General features: G+C 41.9%; 1 protein-coding gene across 2 annotated transcripts in view; it reads left to right on the plus strand.

The window, feature by feature from the left end:
* The window catches only part of LOC125916975 (casein kinase II subunit alpha'), a 32154-nt gene extending 15575 nt beyond the window's left edge, over positions 1–16579 (plus strand). Inside the window, exons 4-9 of one of the 2 annotated variants that reach the window (XM_049623238.1) lie at positions 7505–7564; positions 12657–12740; positions 13534–13644; positions 13908–14009; positions 14528–14628; positions 15432–16579. In XM_049623238.1, coding sequence (XP_049479195.1) covers positions 7505–7564; positions 12657–12740; positions 13534–13644; positions 13908–14009; positions 14528–14628; positions 15432–15621 — 648 coding nt within the window. In that variant the 3' untranslated portion in view covers positions 15622–16579. The remainder of the gene's footprint in view (positions 1–7504; positions 7565–12656; positions 12741–13533; positions 13645–13907; positions 14010–14527; positions 14629–15431) is intronic. The other variant, XM_049623236.1, reaches the window with a different exon arrangement.
* Positions 16580–16624: the final 45 nt, after the last annotated feature.

The following is a 16624-nucleotide window of genomic DNA, read 5'->3' on the forward strand; positions in this document are numbered from 1 at the left end:
TCATGTGAGGTGGTTTGTTTCCGGATCCCCTCCACTTTGGGCAGAAGTTCAGCTTCTTTGGTCTGCTGAGTCAGTTGGACATTTTTTTTTCTAGCTTCGAAATGTTGTCATCTCTTCCATTCTCTTAGTTGTGAGTGAATCCCCCCTCCCCCACCAAAAGCCCCATTCCTTTTACTGTTAATTTAGAGGAGCTTCAGGAAGAAGTATAGGGAGGATGTATTTGGTCTGCCGTGTTAAACTGGAGGTCCAGTGAATGTTCAAGCCCTGCCGTTTTAGTCTACTTAGAAGATCACCAAGCAGCAGGTAGCAGAGGTGTATTTCGGAAGAACAGATCATGATGAGACGGTCATTGTCTTTTCCGGGTGGTAGGACAGACCACAGATAGAGAAATCAGTTAGTTTAATGTCCTTTTTATTTTGTCATGTATCTGTCTTAATTCTAAAAGCTTGTTGTTTTTTTTTTTTCATTTTACTGTTAAGTGTATTAATAACTGGACTTAAGGTGTCACCCAGGGGAGTTGGTCCCTGGTTTAGCATCCCAGGTGAATCAACAGGGATACAACCTGCAGCCTGTTGTTTTCAGTATTTTTTGTTAACACATTGATAATAAACTTTTATCTATAATTTCCTTTTATTGCAAACTCTGATTTTGGCTTCAGGATTATACTGACTTCATAAAATAAGTTGGGTAGTGTTTCCTTTCTAGTCTCTGAAAGTTTATATGAAATAAGGGTTATCTAAGTAGATGTCTTTTTGGGAGGGAAGGGAAGACTTTGAACTACACTTTTCCTTTTTACTTATTTATTTTTAAAGCTTATTTATTTTAAGAGCACAAGTTGGGGAGGGGCAGAGAGAGAGAAGAGTTGGACTCTCAAATGACTGAGCTACCCAGGCACCCCAATAATATTTATTATAAAAGTTGACCACTTTCAGTTTTATTTACATAAAGTTAATAGAATTTTCCTAGGGCTTAAAGACTGTAATGTGTTTGTAATTATGTTTTCCTTTACATTTTTGACATTATTTTTGCTTTTTCTCTTTTTTTAAAAAAGTATCAGTGTTGCTACAGAGGTCTTACTAATATTTTCATGGAAATGGCTTTTGGTTTTGCTCAAATGTTTTTGTTTTTTCTACTTCATTGTTTCTGCTCCTATCTCAATTCTTTCTTTCTTTTTCCCTTCTTTGCTGCTTTTCTTTCTTGGGTTTTTACGGTTTTCCCCCTAACTTCTTTTTTTTTTTTTTTTTTTTTTTTAACGTTTGTTTATTTTTGAGACCGAGAGAGACAGAGCATGAACAGGGGAGGGGCAGAGAGAGGGAGACACAGAATCGGAAACAGGCTTCAGGCTCTGAGCTGTCAGCACAGAGCCCGACGCGGGGCTCGAACTCACGGACCGTGAGATCATGACCTGAGCCAAAGTCGGCCGCTTAACCGACCGAACCACCCAGGCGCCCCTCCCCCTAACTTCTTGAGTTGAAGTCCGCTCATTTCATTTGTTTCTTTCTTGATTTGTGGTGAGTGGGCTTTACGTGTGTGCCGCCCCAGGCACCACCTTAGCTGCTGCATGCTGTGATCATGGAGCTCATTTCCATGTAGTTTTCAGATTAGAAGTACAAAGTACTTGTGGATTTGAGTTTTTCTCCCCAAACTTTGTACTTGGAAAAATTTTAAACCTACTAAAAATCAGAAGGAGTGGTCAGTTAATGCCCTCATGTTATTCCCCTAGATTCACCGGTTGTTAATATTTGCCACATTTGTGGGCGTCTGAGCGCCTGTCAGTTGAGCTTCGGACTCTGATTATGGCTTAGGTCTTGATCCCAGGTTCGTGGGATCGAGCCCAGTGTTCAACCCTGTGCTGAACATGGAGCCTGCTTAAGATTCTCTCTCTTTCTCCCTCTGCCTCTTTCCACTGCTGGAGTGCTCCTTTCTCTAAACAAACAAAAACCACCTGGAGGGGAAAAAACACTTAAAAAAACTAAAAATATTTGCCACATTTGATGTTTTCTCCCCCCCCCCCCCCCGCCCTTTATCTCTTTACTGAAATCCTCTTAAAGTAAATTGCAAGCATCATGATACTTCACTTCTAGATATGCTAGCACTGGAACTAGGCAGGACCTTTTTCCTACATGACAGTACTGTTAGTACAGTTAAGAAATTTAATATCTATGCAGTAATGCCATCTAACACACAGTATAGAGTCCCTATTCAGAAGTTTCCCAGTAATTAATTATCCTAAGAATGCCCTTCATAGCTGTATGTTTGTGAATATGATGGAGGAACCACTTGTTTTTTTCAAAAAAATTATTCTTTTATTGTTGATTTATAATTTGGCTATCTTTAGGTCCAGAGGAACATGACCTACATAATGTTGGTTTTTGGAATTTCTTGATGATTGCTTTGTGACTTTAGTACATGGCCATTTTTTTATATCAAGTTTGTTAATTTAGTTCAGATCTTCTATGGTCTTATTCATTTTCCCCTTGATACTTCGTTTTATGAAAGAGCTGGTTTGGTTGATTTCTCCTTGAAATCCTCAGTTATGCTTCATATGTGTCAAAGTGATAATAAAAGATACATAGTGACACTTAAGAAAAAAGAATTTCCAAACAAAGGATTAGGAAAGGCCAGTTTCTAAAAGTGGAATGAACAGTTACAGAACACTCCCAAACTCACCATTTTCTCCAGAAAGTTAAAGTACCATTTGTATAAGAAAAAGTTTCTGTTGAGGGGCGCCTGGGTGGCGCAGTCGGTTAAGCGTCCGACTTCAGCCAGGTCACGATCTCGCGGTCCGTGAGTTCGAGCCCCGCGTCAGGCTCTGGGCTGATGGCTCGGAGCCTGGAGCCTGTTTCCGATTCTGTGTCTCCCTCTCTCTCTGCCCCTCCCCCGTTCATGCTCTGTCTCTCTCTGTCCCAAAAATAAAAAAAAAATAAAAAAACGTTGAAAAAAAAAAGAAAAAGTTTCTGTTGAGACCTGCTTCTCAGCTTTCTATGCCTTTGGAAGAGTATAAATAAAAACGAATAAAAGGGCACCTGGGTGGCTCAGTTGGTTAAGCGTCTGATTCTTGATTTCAGCCCAGGTCATGATCTCGTGGTTCATGATTTCGAGCCCCACATCAGGCTCTGCACTCAGCACAGAGCCTCCTTGGGAATCTGTCTCTTTCTCTCTCTCTGCCCTTCCCCTATTGGCGCTCTCTCAAAATAGAATAAAAATAAACTTTAAAAAAACGAGTATGCATTTTAAGCAAAATCTATCATTTGGACGTTTTAAAGATTGATAAGGCCCCCTGAATAGGCTGCCTTTTTTTTTTTTTTTTAAATTTTTTTTTGTTTAACATTTATTTATTTTTGAGACAGAGAGAGACAGAGCATGAACAGGGGAGGGGCAGAGAGAGAGGGAGACACAGGAAACAGGCTCCAGGCTCTGAGCTGTCAGCACAGAGCCCGACGCGGGGCTCGAACTCACGGACCGTGAGATCATGACCTGAGCCGAAGTCGGCCGCTTAACCGACTGAGCCACCCAGGCGCCCCCTTTTTTTTTTAATTTATATCCAAGTTAATTAGCATTGCAACAATGATTTCAGGGGTAGATTCCTTAATGCCCCTTACCCATTTAGCCCATCCCCCCTCCCACAATCCCTCCAGTAACCCTCTGTTTGTTCTCCATATTTAAGAGTCTCTTATGTTTTGGCCCCCTCCCTCTTAAAGTCCTCATATGAGTGAAGTCATATTTGTCTTTCTCTGACTAATTTCGTTTACCATAATACCCTCTAGTTCCATCCACGTAGTTGCAAATGGCAAGATTTCATTCTTTTTGGTTAATAGACTGCATTTGAAAAGGAAGCAGACCATTTTGCTCTGTAGAGAATTTCTAAGTCACTCCCATAGAGATGGGCCTTCACTAGCTGATATCTTGAGGCCTTGTTAATGCTGTTAGAGTTTGATACAGAGATCTTCTTTATAAGACATTTTCAGGTCATTAGTCATAACTTTGATTTGCTTGATCAATGATTTGTCCTGCTTCCTTAAATTTCTGAAAATATTAACCTTGGTTTTTATTCTGGATCTTGGGGTTGCACATTGATGCCAAAACAGGTGACAACTGCATTAAGCACCTTTCACTTTATATCCCACTCCCCCTGCTTTTTCTTCTCCCTACATGGGGACCCCTGGGATTTCTGGATACAGACCAAGTGAGGTGTGTATGTGAGGGAATCTGCCAGCTGTGTGTGCAGCGTGAGTTTGCTGTGTTGCTGATTCCCACCTGTGACTAGAAACCTTCCTAAAGTGTGTAGTCATCCTAAATGACAGTCACTGGGGATGGGGAACCTCGTCATGATAAACCTGAGCTATACCCGCAGTTCAAGGACCTATGGGTATATAGCAAAAGTGAGGCCCACATGGCCATTCCTTTCTGGGCGGTTGTTCTAAACCCAAGGAGATTTGGAGTCTGTTAATCAAATTGCCTTTTATTTTTTTTTTTTCCATTGTCCTCCTCAGACCTTCGCAGGTTAATGAAAAGTCCTAGGAAATTTCCACCTTTAGCCCTTTGGGTAGTCCTCAGATAGTTCTGATTTCTAAGAAAATGCCTGTGTTTGAAGCTTTGGAACCAATGTAGGATTGGTGAACCAATGTAGGATTGGTGAATAGTCTTCCTCAGCATCTTTGTAATCTTCTGAGAAGCATAGGCCTGCTTTGTTTTTGATAAGTCACTTATTTTATAAAAGTATAAGCAAAGCTAACTTCCTGCTGACAGTTTGCCATTGCACACAGCTGGGTAAGAAGAATGGAGGAAAAGTGTGGCTCATGTGAACTTTCCCTTTATAATTTGTCATAGACTCTTTGGACTTGTATTTCCTGGGAAACCATTTTAATTTTGTTCCACCAGTGAACATCATCGAAGACAAATGTTCATCAACTGCCTTCTGGGTACAAGCTGAGAACCACCATTCATGGGGTGGGGTGTATACAGGGTATGCTATTCCACTGTTCGGTTATCTTAGCACTTAGACTGTGGACCAGGTTGTACAGTGGCTTCTTGCATATTTGCGGGAGGGAGAGCAAAGAAGTTGAGTCACCAAGTTGGTGACTACCACCGGCCCCAGAACCCGTTTTTCCCTACCAATGTATGCACCTGATATGTGAGGGCGCTGGCATGAGACTTGAGGTGTGGGCAGAGGGGAGCAGCCTCTTGGTGCTCACAGCCAGGTTAGAGAACCTTAGGTCACTGCTAGTATCTGAGTAGGGAGCATCAACTCCGGGGACGCTGCTGCTGTCACTGTCCTCTGAACACCCTAGCGGACATTAAGTAGCACGGGTTCAGAGAAGGAAGGGACCACTGTTAGCTTTGTAGAGACTAGATGGGATGGGCTTACTTATAGGCCAGGGGAGAGGGGCGGGATGTTAGAGATTTGGGAGGAGGTGGGGACACTGGAGAAGGAAGAATGGAGGAGGCAACCAGGTTTATTTGGTCTGAAATGGAGACAGAGCTGTGAAAGTTGGTCAGAGCCAGACTGTGGACCCTACTGAGTCCTAAATTTTAGGCCCAGGTGGTAAAATGTAACATGTAGTTGGGTCTCCTCCTATCCTGAGCTCCTGAGAAATGAGAGTAAATGTCGGCCTGTCATTCAGGACTCTGTAATGTATTAGGCCTAATACATTCATTCATCTAGTGGTTTTTGTATTACATAAAATTGATATTGGTTGGAGTAGCTAGAAGTACTATGTTGGCGGTCCAAGGACATTTATTATTATTATGCCTTATACCATTTGCACAGATGCTTGGTATAGATACCACGTGATACAAGAGGAATGCCTTCCACAGACAAAAATCCAAATGATAAAATAGCCCGTATTTGTTTTCCGGAAATAAAATATTCCAGCCCCTGAGGGTTAGAAAATGCTCGCTTCACTTTCACAGTCTATTTATTGACATGAGGTTCAACTTGGTGTGTCTCTGGGAGGGATCTCCTTAATTCTCGAAGGAGGAGCTGATTTGACACCCAAAGAGATAGTATCTTTAGCCTGTGTCCATCCATACTGGTGCTGGGACACTGCCTGCAAAGTCTTCCCTGCCGTGTGGAGCTGGGGGACAACAGAACGCTTGGGTGTTTAGCTCCTGAGCAGAAGTGGTGGCGTGTTGGTGCCACGTGCCCGGATGCTTTCCTTCCCACCCCAGGTTAGTTTCCAGTAGCGGAGCAGCTCCCAGTGCCGCGGGTGTCCCGGTCCGTGTGTCCTCATTCCCTGTGCTGCGCTGAGCCAGCTGCTCCCGGAGACTGATGAAGTCAAATATTCTTGCCAAGCTGGGGGGGAGAATTACTCTCACTTATTAACAGGGAAAAACAAGTCCTGGTGTTCTTAGATGTTAAATTTGATTCTTGGCAGATTGTTTTTCTTAATCTTTTTGAACAGGGGTTATATTTACGTGGATCTAAAACTATAAAATGGTATGTGATTAAAAGTCTTATTTCCCTGAGCCCCAGCAGTCCATCCCCCACATGCATACATGTGAAACCATGTTTTATTAAGGTCTTCATATCATTCTTATGAATGCAAACAAATAAGGATGTGTAGTTTGGCTTTCCCCTCTTCCACAGACATGTTATATAGGCTTATCACAGCTCGTTAGAGAGTTTCCCTCCATTGCCTGAGTCTTCCAATAAAGAAACAATAAGTTTAATAAAGGTGCACTGATTAGTTTTATAGACAGTGCTGCTTTGGACTGATGGGGAAAGAGCTCTGCTTGGAATTGATTACCAGAAATAATAGTATAGTTTCTGATGAGGTTCTGTGATGACTCTAATGAACCTGGATGTATAAATGCTACTGTCTCCTAGAAATTGAAATTTTGAAAAAACTCAGAGTGGGTGTTCCTTTGGATTATTGGTAATGAGAACTCTTTCCTGTGTCCTTTTTGCCTGGAGTCATTTTCACTTCCTGTCACTCTTCTTTTTTTTCCTCCAGCATCTCACTCCCCTGCTCCTCTCCTAAGCCTCTTACCATCTCCAAGGGCTATCGCAGTCACTTTCCTCCTGTTTCTGTGAGCAGATACACTCATGAGATGTACTTACTGTGTTGCCACTTGCCACATGAGCTGATGAAATTCTTCAAGTCCTGCTCTCCACTTAGTTCTCTACAGCACACTGTACTGCTATGCTATGCTTGAAGTGTAGTAAGAATATGAGGACAGTTGGACAACTTGGACTTCGTTTCCGTAATAATGTAATTGTGGGTGTTGAAATCCTGGAGCATTAAACAAGTTTTTAAAAGATCCATGTTGGCTTGAATGTTTCCCTTGGAATTCCTTTTTTTTTCTTCCCCTTAACAAGAGACTGAAGTATTAGACCCTCATCTTTGGTCTTTGTCCCCATTTGTTCCAGATCAGATGGTAAAAATTCCTGGGATTCTTTAGGGACTTAAGTACTAAGTTTATAGAGAATGGTGACCAATGTTTGGGATGACAAGATATGATGAGACTAAATTAACTTTCTGTTTTCTGAAATCTGTTTCAGCAACTATACCAGATCCTGACAGACTTTGATATCCGGTTTTATATGTATGAGCTGCTTAAGGTAAGTGACATTCATAATAAGCAGTGGATTTTTTCAGGTGTATCCGTTAAAAGAGAAGTTTTTGGGGGGACAAAGAGATCTCAGACTCTTTCTTGATACTTAGAGAATTTAGTGAAGTGGGAGTTTTCTTGTTGTTTTTTAACTTACACTGAGATCTCTGTTGCAGGATCTTTACATAGAAACTTTCTCAGTGGAACTGAGAAAGATGGCCAAGTCAAGAGATACTAGGGACATTATACCAGAAATCAGAACCTCCTTCATAGCTTTTATTGGCCCTTGGGTTTTCTTTTTGCTGCTTAATTAATACTATTGGTTTTCACTGTATAACAAATCACCCCAAACTTAATGATTTTTTAAAAAATTGTTTATTATTTCTCACAATTCTGTGGGTTAGCTGGATGAGTCTTTTGGTCTGGGTCACCTTGACTAGAGCACATTGGTCCAGGATGGCCTCGTTCACATATCTGGGATGGCAGCTGGAATACCTCAAGGCTTGTCCTCCAGGGGTTTAGTCTAGGCTGCTTCTTCCCATGGTGGTCTCTGGCTTCTTAATAGCATGAGAGGGCAAAGTTTGATGTGTAAGCACTTCTCAGGCTCCTGCTTGTATAAATGTCTACTAAATGCCCTGTTGGCCAAAGCAAGTCATGGGCCAGGCCTGGGTTCAAAGGGTGGAGAGGTAGACTATTTGATGGGAAGAGCATTGAAGTCACAGTGTGGAGGGAATGCGTACTGGGATGGTAGGCATTTTCGGCCTTCTTTGTCTTGCCATCTCTCATAATCCCCTTCCCAACCTACTCTTTGGCCCTGACTAACCTTGATGTGCAAGAAGAGGTGATGGATGGTCCGTCTTTCTAGGAGACTTAGTAATCCCAAGATGGAAATTCTGAAACACTAATCGTTGGTGGAGGAATGTTTTTTTGGTTGGTTTGTTTGTTTTAGTTTTTTTAGTCTAGGTAAACACTTAGGTAAAGAATTCTAAAAAGCTTTGTAAAATGGGATAGACGAATGGTTCCTAAGTTGTTTGGGGTCATGGATCACTAGGAAAACGTATAAAACCTCTCCAAAATGCCTGTATACATATACAGTATTACCTAAAGTCTTATGGGGGTTGTGGGTCTCAATTCAAGACCTCTGAAAGAGTAGAGATGACTGAGTTACTGGCATTATTGAAGAAAATTGCCAAGATTGAGTTTTGATGGGATTGTGAACAGTTGCTTGAACAAAATCCCAAATTAAGGCGAGGCTTTAGGGAGTGGGACTTTGAAGAACTGGCTGTGGGAAGTGAATGTGTTTTCTTATAAGCACTTGCGCAAACCACTTGTCATTGGTACCAAGGTGGTGGACTTAGGTGGATCACTCTTACAACTGATGGGTCTTTCTTTTATCAGTAAGGTCAGAAACATGTGAGGGTAGAGCTGGGTTTATCACACCTCTCTCCATGTCCTCTCCAGACCAGAACGAAGGCCTTGGTGGGAAGAGGTTTGCAGTGTTGTGGTCTTATGAGCTCTCAGGCTTAGCTCCTTTCCTGGAGGCCCTTTCCAGAGAACCCCATGCATTCACCCTATGAGAGCTATAATCCAAATCTGTCACTTGGTTATTTTGTTTAAGTAAGGGGTTAAGATTTTTGTGGTTTTCACTTAGTGCACACCAAAGGTGAAGATTTATAACCCAGCACAATTGTCCTTAGATCGGGTGAAGACATCCCAGTGGCACAGGTCTTCGCAGGCTGGTCATTCAGGTGGTTCTCTGTGTCTGATGTCCCTAGCAACTAGGCAGTAAGGGCTTGCTTTCTGTTAATGTGGCACACAAGCCCAGATGAAGCTTGAAAAATGTCTTTCATGCTTCATGGTCAGATAATATCAGATTCTAAACTGAAATAACTTCCCCAAGGAATCTAAAAGCATGTCAGTAACTCCACAGGGAGTCTGACCAGTGAAGTTGGCAAAAGAATTAATTCTCTTACTGTTCTTGTTCAACTTTTGCTTTCCTCAGATATTTCTCACATCCCAGGTATTATGATCCTAATTAGTTCATTCCTTTGGGTGAAGACCAGGCAAAATAACAGAATCAACACTTGCTAAATTTTCTCTTCGGGTAAAAAAAAAAATGGGGATAGGGTAGGGGAAATATGTAGCTTCTCCCAAAAATGTAGAAGAAACTGAGGCTGAGGGCTATTGAGTCGTTGCTGGGTACACTGTCTGGTCTCCTGATTCGGATCCAGGGAGGTCTGTCCTCAGGAGCCCTGGTTTCATAAAACATTGCCACAAAGCCACTGTGGAATCTTGCTACAACTGTTGTTGTGAAACAAAACAAAGAAAAAAATTAAATTGAAGTAGAAGCTCCATAAATGAGCAATTCTTAAGTGTGCAGGTTTTTGGATTTCACATAAGTAAAACCTTCACCCAGATATATGTGGTACTATGCTGTCCATTATAGTAGCTGTTGCCCACAGGTAGCTACTTAAATTTTCATTTCAATTTAAAGTTCCTTTGCTTAATCACAGTAGCCACATTTCGTTTATTCAGTAGCCTCATGTGGCTAGTAGCTGCCATATTGGACAGTGCAGATATTTAGAATATTTCTGTCATTGCAGAAAGTTCTGTTGGACAGGGCTGGTCAAGAATATTATGAGTACACCAAAAGGTCTCATGTGTCCCTTCTCTTCAGGATCCCCTCCTCTACCACCAAGTTTAGTTTTGCCTGTTTTAAACCTACGTATAAGAAACATCATACCCTGTGTCTGGGGGAAAGCAAGATTTTCTTGTTCCCAGAATACCAATCCTAGGGATCATTTTCTGACTTACGCATTCTCTCCTATGTAAAAATGCCTAGTCCAGTGGTTCTCAACCAAGTCAATTTGGCGATATGTGGAACCACTTTTGGTTGTCACGGTTTGGAGGAGTGCTACTGGCATCTGGTCAGAAGAGGCCAGGGAGCCTCGTAAACATCCTGCCGTGCACAGGACTGCTCCCCACAACCGGGAATTCCCCGGTCCAACACGTCAGTGGTGCTGAGGTTGAGAAACCCTTATTTTGTCCCGAGGAAAACTACCAAGAGCACTCAGTGCCAAGCACATAGTAGGTACCACAAGATGATGGCTGCAAGTATTGTTACCCAGGGAATAACATTTGAGTGGGCTGCAGTGCTTTTTGAGACCAGCCGAAGTGCCCAATTTGAAATTTATGGAAATAGATACTATGTTAGAAAAGGAGATTTAGAGCAAATTTTTGCATTCTTGAACACCAAAAACAAACTGCCTGAAGAAAAAACGGGCAAAAGATTTGAATCAACATTTGTCCAAAGAAAATAGAGGATGACCAGTAACACCTGAAATGTTCAACTTTGATGACTCATTAAGAAAATACAATTCGAATCCACAATGAGATCCCACTTCAAACCTGTCAGAATGGTCGTAATTACAAAGATGAACCAATGACCAGCATTGGCGAGGATGTGGAGAAAGAAGCCTTCATACGTTATTGATGGGAATGTAGAATGGAGCAGGCATTTTGGAAGACATTTAGGACATTCTTGAAAAGTCTGATGTAAACTAACATACAGCACAGCACATCCACCCCTAGGAATCTGCATAAAAGAAATGAAAGCCTATGCCCTCTCAAAGACCTGTGCATGAATGTTCATAATAGCTAACAACTGGAAACAGCTCTGATGTCCATCGACTAGTGCGTCCGCACAGTGGAATACTACTCAGCAAGAAGAAAGTAACGGATGAATCTCAGCAACATGCTGAGCGAAAGAAGATAGACAAAGTGCTGTATATTGTATTTTTCACTTAATGAACGTCCAGAAAAGACAAATCCATAGTAACAGCAGGTTTGTGGTTAAGGCTGAGGTAGGGGGCAAATGGGAAATGGGATTGATCACAGGCAAGCTAAAGGGAAATTCTTGGGAAGATGGTAAAGACTGGATTATGGTGATAGTTGTACAACTCTATAAACGTGCTAAAAAAAAAAAAAAAAAGTATTGTACACTTAAAAATCTTACCTGCATATCATTCATCTTTTAGGAAGCAATATCCTCCCTTAGAGTAGAAATATAACGTAGTAATATCCTTCCTTAGAGTAAAAATGTAATGTTTTTTTTTTTTATTTTTAAAATGCTGATTATTTATTTTTGAGAGAGAGAATGAGACAGAGCATGAGTGGGGGAGAGCAGACAGAACCCAAAGCAGGCTCCAGGCTCCGAGCAGTCAGCACAGAGCCCAATGCAGGGCTTGAACTCATGAACCATGAGATCATCATCTGAGTCGAAGTCGGACACTTAGCCGACTGAGCCACCCAGGCACCCCCAGAATATAATTCTTAAAGGCCAACTGGCTCAGGGATTGTTTTTAAATTATTTTTTTAATGTTTATTTTTGAGAGAGAGAGAGAGAGAGAGAGAGTGCTAGCGAACAAGTGGGGAAGGGGCAGAGAGAGAAGGAGACACAATTTGAAGCAGGCTCCAGGCTCTGAGCTGTTAGCACAGAGCCCGAGACAGGGCTTAAACCCACAAACCTTAAGATCATGACCTGAGCAGAAGTCGACGCTTAACCAACTGAGCCACCCAGGCACCCCTCGGGGATTATTTTTGAAGGAAAATACTAATACTAGAATACTTGTTAATCTCAAAAATCCACATGGGGCACTTGTCTAAAACATAAGCCATGTTGAACAATACGTTTAGATACCATTCTTCGTGTCCACAGGGACTCTTGGCATGGCATTTGAACCCCCTATGAGAAGTGACTCTAGTGGGTTTCCCAGATCTGTTTTTAAACCCATTGAACTAGACTAACAGGCTGATGTATGATTTCTGAGTCTAGGTGGCTGGTAAAGTGTTACCAACTACAAGTAGGAGGAGTGTCCAAAGTGTGTCTGTCTCCTTTTTAACATAGCCCCCTTTCCACCAGCTGCCAGCATAGTGGGCAGAGAGCAAGGGATATCTTCTGAGCGTGTTTATTCTCATCTGTTACAGACAGTAAGCTGCACTTTAGGAGATACTCAAGTCAAGCTATCACAAATAAGAATATGCTTGCATTGGGAATTGGTAGACGGTTTGCTTATTTTTCTCTGTGCTTTCTTATCTAATAGGCTCTGGATTACTGCCACAGCAAGGGAATCATGCACAGGGATGTGAAACCTCACAATGTCATGATAGATCATCAACAGAAAAAGGTACCGTTGCAGCCAGGCAGCAACAAGTCTTTCCTCGGAAGGCTTACGGCCGAACAAAATGCTGGCCAGTACTGAGGTGGTACTGGAGACCCATGCTGTTTTCTTTGGCGGGCTTCTGTTACTTCTTAGTCTCCAGGGCTGCTTTCCACTTTGCATAAGTATAGTACACAAGGAAAGCAGACAGCTGAACCTAACTATAGTCCCTTGTTTATTTTGGTCATGGTTTTCTGGAGGACCCTGCAAAGAAACTACAGCTGATGGTTTCTACTTCATTTAATGACCCTCAGACCAATCTGCCTGGCCTCAAAAGTACACTTGGGTCCCTCCTTATTTTGATACTCAATTCTGGTTGTCCCTGATAGATGAGTAAATGAATCAGTTACTTAGATTAATGAGAAGCTGGAGCAGTGCTTTGATCCTGGACTGGGGTTGTATGTCCCCTACCCTTTCCCTTGTGGCTGGAACTTATAATGGAAGCTATTAATGATGGGGGAATGTGTTATACATGGAAGTGCTATGGAGACAGAAAGAAAAGCTTAAGTTTTATTGATCTAAAGAGAATGAGAAGCCCAGGATAATTTAAATTTTCAAAAAGAAAAAGCAAATAGGATTTTGAGTGCTCTGCTCTAGAAATGACCTCTTCCACAGTTGCTGAAAGTGTAATTTTTGCCAGTGCACTTGACGTTTTTTATGTGGCCCACGTAATTGTTAGCCAGTGTGATGGGGCCTTGTTCCAAGGCACAGGAGTCTAGAACTACATGCTTTACATGTTTGATTTCTGTCATGTTTGTAGCTGCGACTGATAGACTGGGGCCTGGCAGAGTTCTACCACCCTGCTCAGGAGTACAATGTCCGTGTAGCCTCGAGGTACTTCAAGGGCCCGGAGCTCCTCGTGGACTATCAGGTAAAACTGTTAGCCAAGCACCTGTGCATTCGGGGCGTATTGCCTTAGTGCTTCTCCCTGTTTGCTGTTTATTTAGCAGTTTGGATATATTGAAAACCCCACCCAAAGTGATAATTTCAAATTTTTCTCGATGACTTTTTTTTTTTTTTTTTTTGCTTCGAATTGTAAAATATGTGCAAAGGTCACCCTGAAGACTAGAAATTCAGATCTGAAAAATGCGTTTGTAACACCCTTCCCTGACAGGCCAACCTTATTTTCCTCAGATGTATGATTACAGCTTGGACATGTGGAGTTTGGGCTGTATGTTAGCAAGCATGATCTTTCGAAAGGAGCCCTTCTTCCATGGACAGGACAACTACGACCAGGTGAGCAAACACTAACTAGCCCCTCCCTGTTAGGGCAGAAGCCAAGAAAATGGAGTACTTTGACAGGGGTGATACCCTTGAGCCACTAAATATCATCGAGTGTCTGCACATAAGTTTTCCTTCAGGGTAAAGAATTTCATGAAATTTTGTCTGTGGTTACCAGGTCCCCAAACATAACAGATAAAGTGACATTATGCCCAACTTCCAGAGTGAGTCTGTGAAGTCACGCACTCCTTGTCTAAATAAAACTAGATTCTAGTCCTTAGGTGATGCCTTTTGTAATCGTCAGCTTCTAGATTATTGTCATAAGTTGTTACCATTTTAAAGGCAGTTTGGAAATTTGCTTTCTGTGAACATCGTGTCCTTGTGTCTGCCTCCTGTCAGCCCCTGGCTCCAGTCTGTATCTGGTGTCTGGAGGTAGAGTGATGTGGAAGTCCCCTGATTCCTTGGGATAGCACCTCACAGGCTTGCAGTGAGCCCGGTGCTCAGTGATTTGGTCAGTTTGTTTTGTGTTTCAGCTTGTTCGCATTGCCAAGGTTCTGGGTACAGATGAGCTGTATGGCTATCTGAAGAAGTATCACATAGACCTAGATCCGCACTTCAACGATATCCTGGGACAGTAAGTAAGAGAGAGGGAGAGAGAAAGAGGGTTTTACCCCATTTCAAAAGTGGGAGTGTTGGCTGAAATCGCTGGCTGATCCTAGCAGAATTGAAACACACTTCTTTATTCCCATGTGTATTTTTTTTAACTTGTTTTTTGAGAGTATTTGGGCAGTGTTTACATGTGTCTTTCGGTTATTGTACTTCTTCAAGAGATAGTCTGTCAATCAGTAAAAAATTGAAGACAAAATCCTGTTACAGAAACCAGCTTTCTGGTACAGCATGTGCTTATTTTAGAAAGCTGTGCTTCTTCTAGGAGTAAGACTGTTACAGTTTTTCTTGTTCGGTGTAATGGATTTTCCACAAGATAGCAAATTTGAAAGCGTATCTTCAGGTACAGTGGAATAGTGTTGAAAAGTAAATGTGTTGACAATATTCAAACAGTGGTTTATGGAACCTCTGTGTTTCTGAGGCTAGCTCTCTAAATATTTCTGCTGAACAACAAAAATAACTCCCATCACCTCTGTGCCTCACCAAAATTGACTAAAAGCCTGAGGCATAAAAAGCGATTTAGAAAGGTGCCACAAACTAAATCAGATGTAGAAGTTAGAGCTAATTTTATTTATCAGTCATAGAGCACAGTTTTTATTTTAGGATGCTGCGAGTGTATTTGTGCGGGGGTGGGGCAGGTACCAGCGAGAATGAGGTTTCACAAGCTTGGAATCAGTGCATTATTCTAAGATTTTGTTGGCTTTAGCCCTAATGCATCAGGATCCTTGTTGAATTTAATCTCAGAATACTATTGCTTCCCTTTTTTCTCAGACATTCACGGAAACGCTGGGAAAACTTTATCCATAGTGAGAACAGACATCTCGTCAGCCCCGAGGCCCTAGATCTTCTGGACAAACTTCTGCGATACGACCATCAGCAGAGACTGACTGCCAAAGAGGCCATGGAGCACCCGTACTTCTGTGAGTCTCCAGGGACTGTTTTCAGGGGCATAACTTACTAAAGGAAAAATACTTCTCTTCATCTTTGAGATCAGTCAAGAGAATTCTAGGTATTTGTATTGAATCGTCCTTAGAATTTGGCCTCATTAGTTCTAGACCGTTGAGACAACTTTGCAGTTGCTCTGCAGAGGGGTTGCTTGTTCACTGCCTTAGCTCCCTCGAGTCCAGGAGGGACCATTCCCTGTGGCCCTGAGCTTATAGATCACAAGTATCTAAAATTTGTTTTCAAGTGTATATATTTGTATGGAAACCTAACCAAAGGTATTCTTCTCTTCAAAAACCAAGTAGTTAGTTAAAAGTGATAAGGTGACTGTAGTGTATTTTCAAAGAAGGAAATGAGTTAAATAAACAAAAGGAATTTGAGGAAAGGAAAGCAGGTATGGAAGGACTGCACTAAAATCTCACCTGCATTAAAGAATTTTTAGGTCTCGCTTCAAAGTGTGTGTATGTATTCAGTGCATGTGGTTGCTTATCGTCTGCATGCATACAGGCCTCCCCACCCCCCACTGATAAAGATGTCTCCAACAAACTTTCTCCTTAATTGTTGGCAACGTGAGATGATTTAGTCCAGGCACAGGGGAGACTGGGGATGAAGGTTACAGGACCCGTCTCTGTTCACTCTCTGAATTGAGAAGAAAACCTTCAGCCTGTCTGTTGCTTGGCCAGTATGCTGTCTTCCCTCCCTCCTCCCCTCCTCCCCCTAAGATTAAACAAATCTTACCTGAAGAAAATAAATCTTGAACCTCTTGGCCTGTAAGCATTAGTAGACAGCAAATTGGAAAGGTTTTACCCTTTGGTCTTCTAGACCTCAGACAAGTGCAACTCAGATGTCCTCTTTCCAGTTTCTGGCACAGGAAGCCGTTTTTACCCTTTGAGTTAAATTGAACTAAGAATTCCAGTGTTTTATAGTAAGTAATTTGTGATTTATTTGCTTTTCTGAATACACATCTCTTGTAAGAAAAAAAAATGTTTCAAATGACTGTTGCTTAAAATTGATAGGTCTTC

This window comes from Panthera uncia, unplaced genomic scaffold (genome assembly GCF_023721935.1).
Source record: "Panthera uncia isolate 11264 unplaced genomic scaffold, Puncia_PCG_1.0 HiC_scaffold_137, whole genome shotgun sequence".
Taxonomy (NCBI): domain Eukaryota; kingdom Metazoa; phylum Chordata; class Mammalia; order Carnivora; family Felidae; genus Panthera; species Panthera uncia.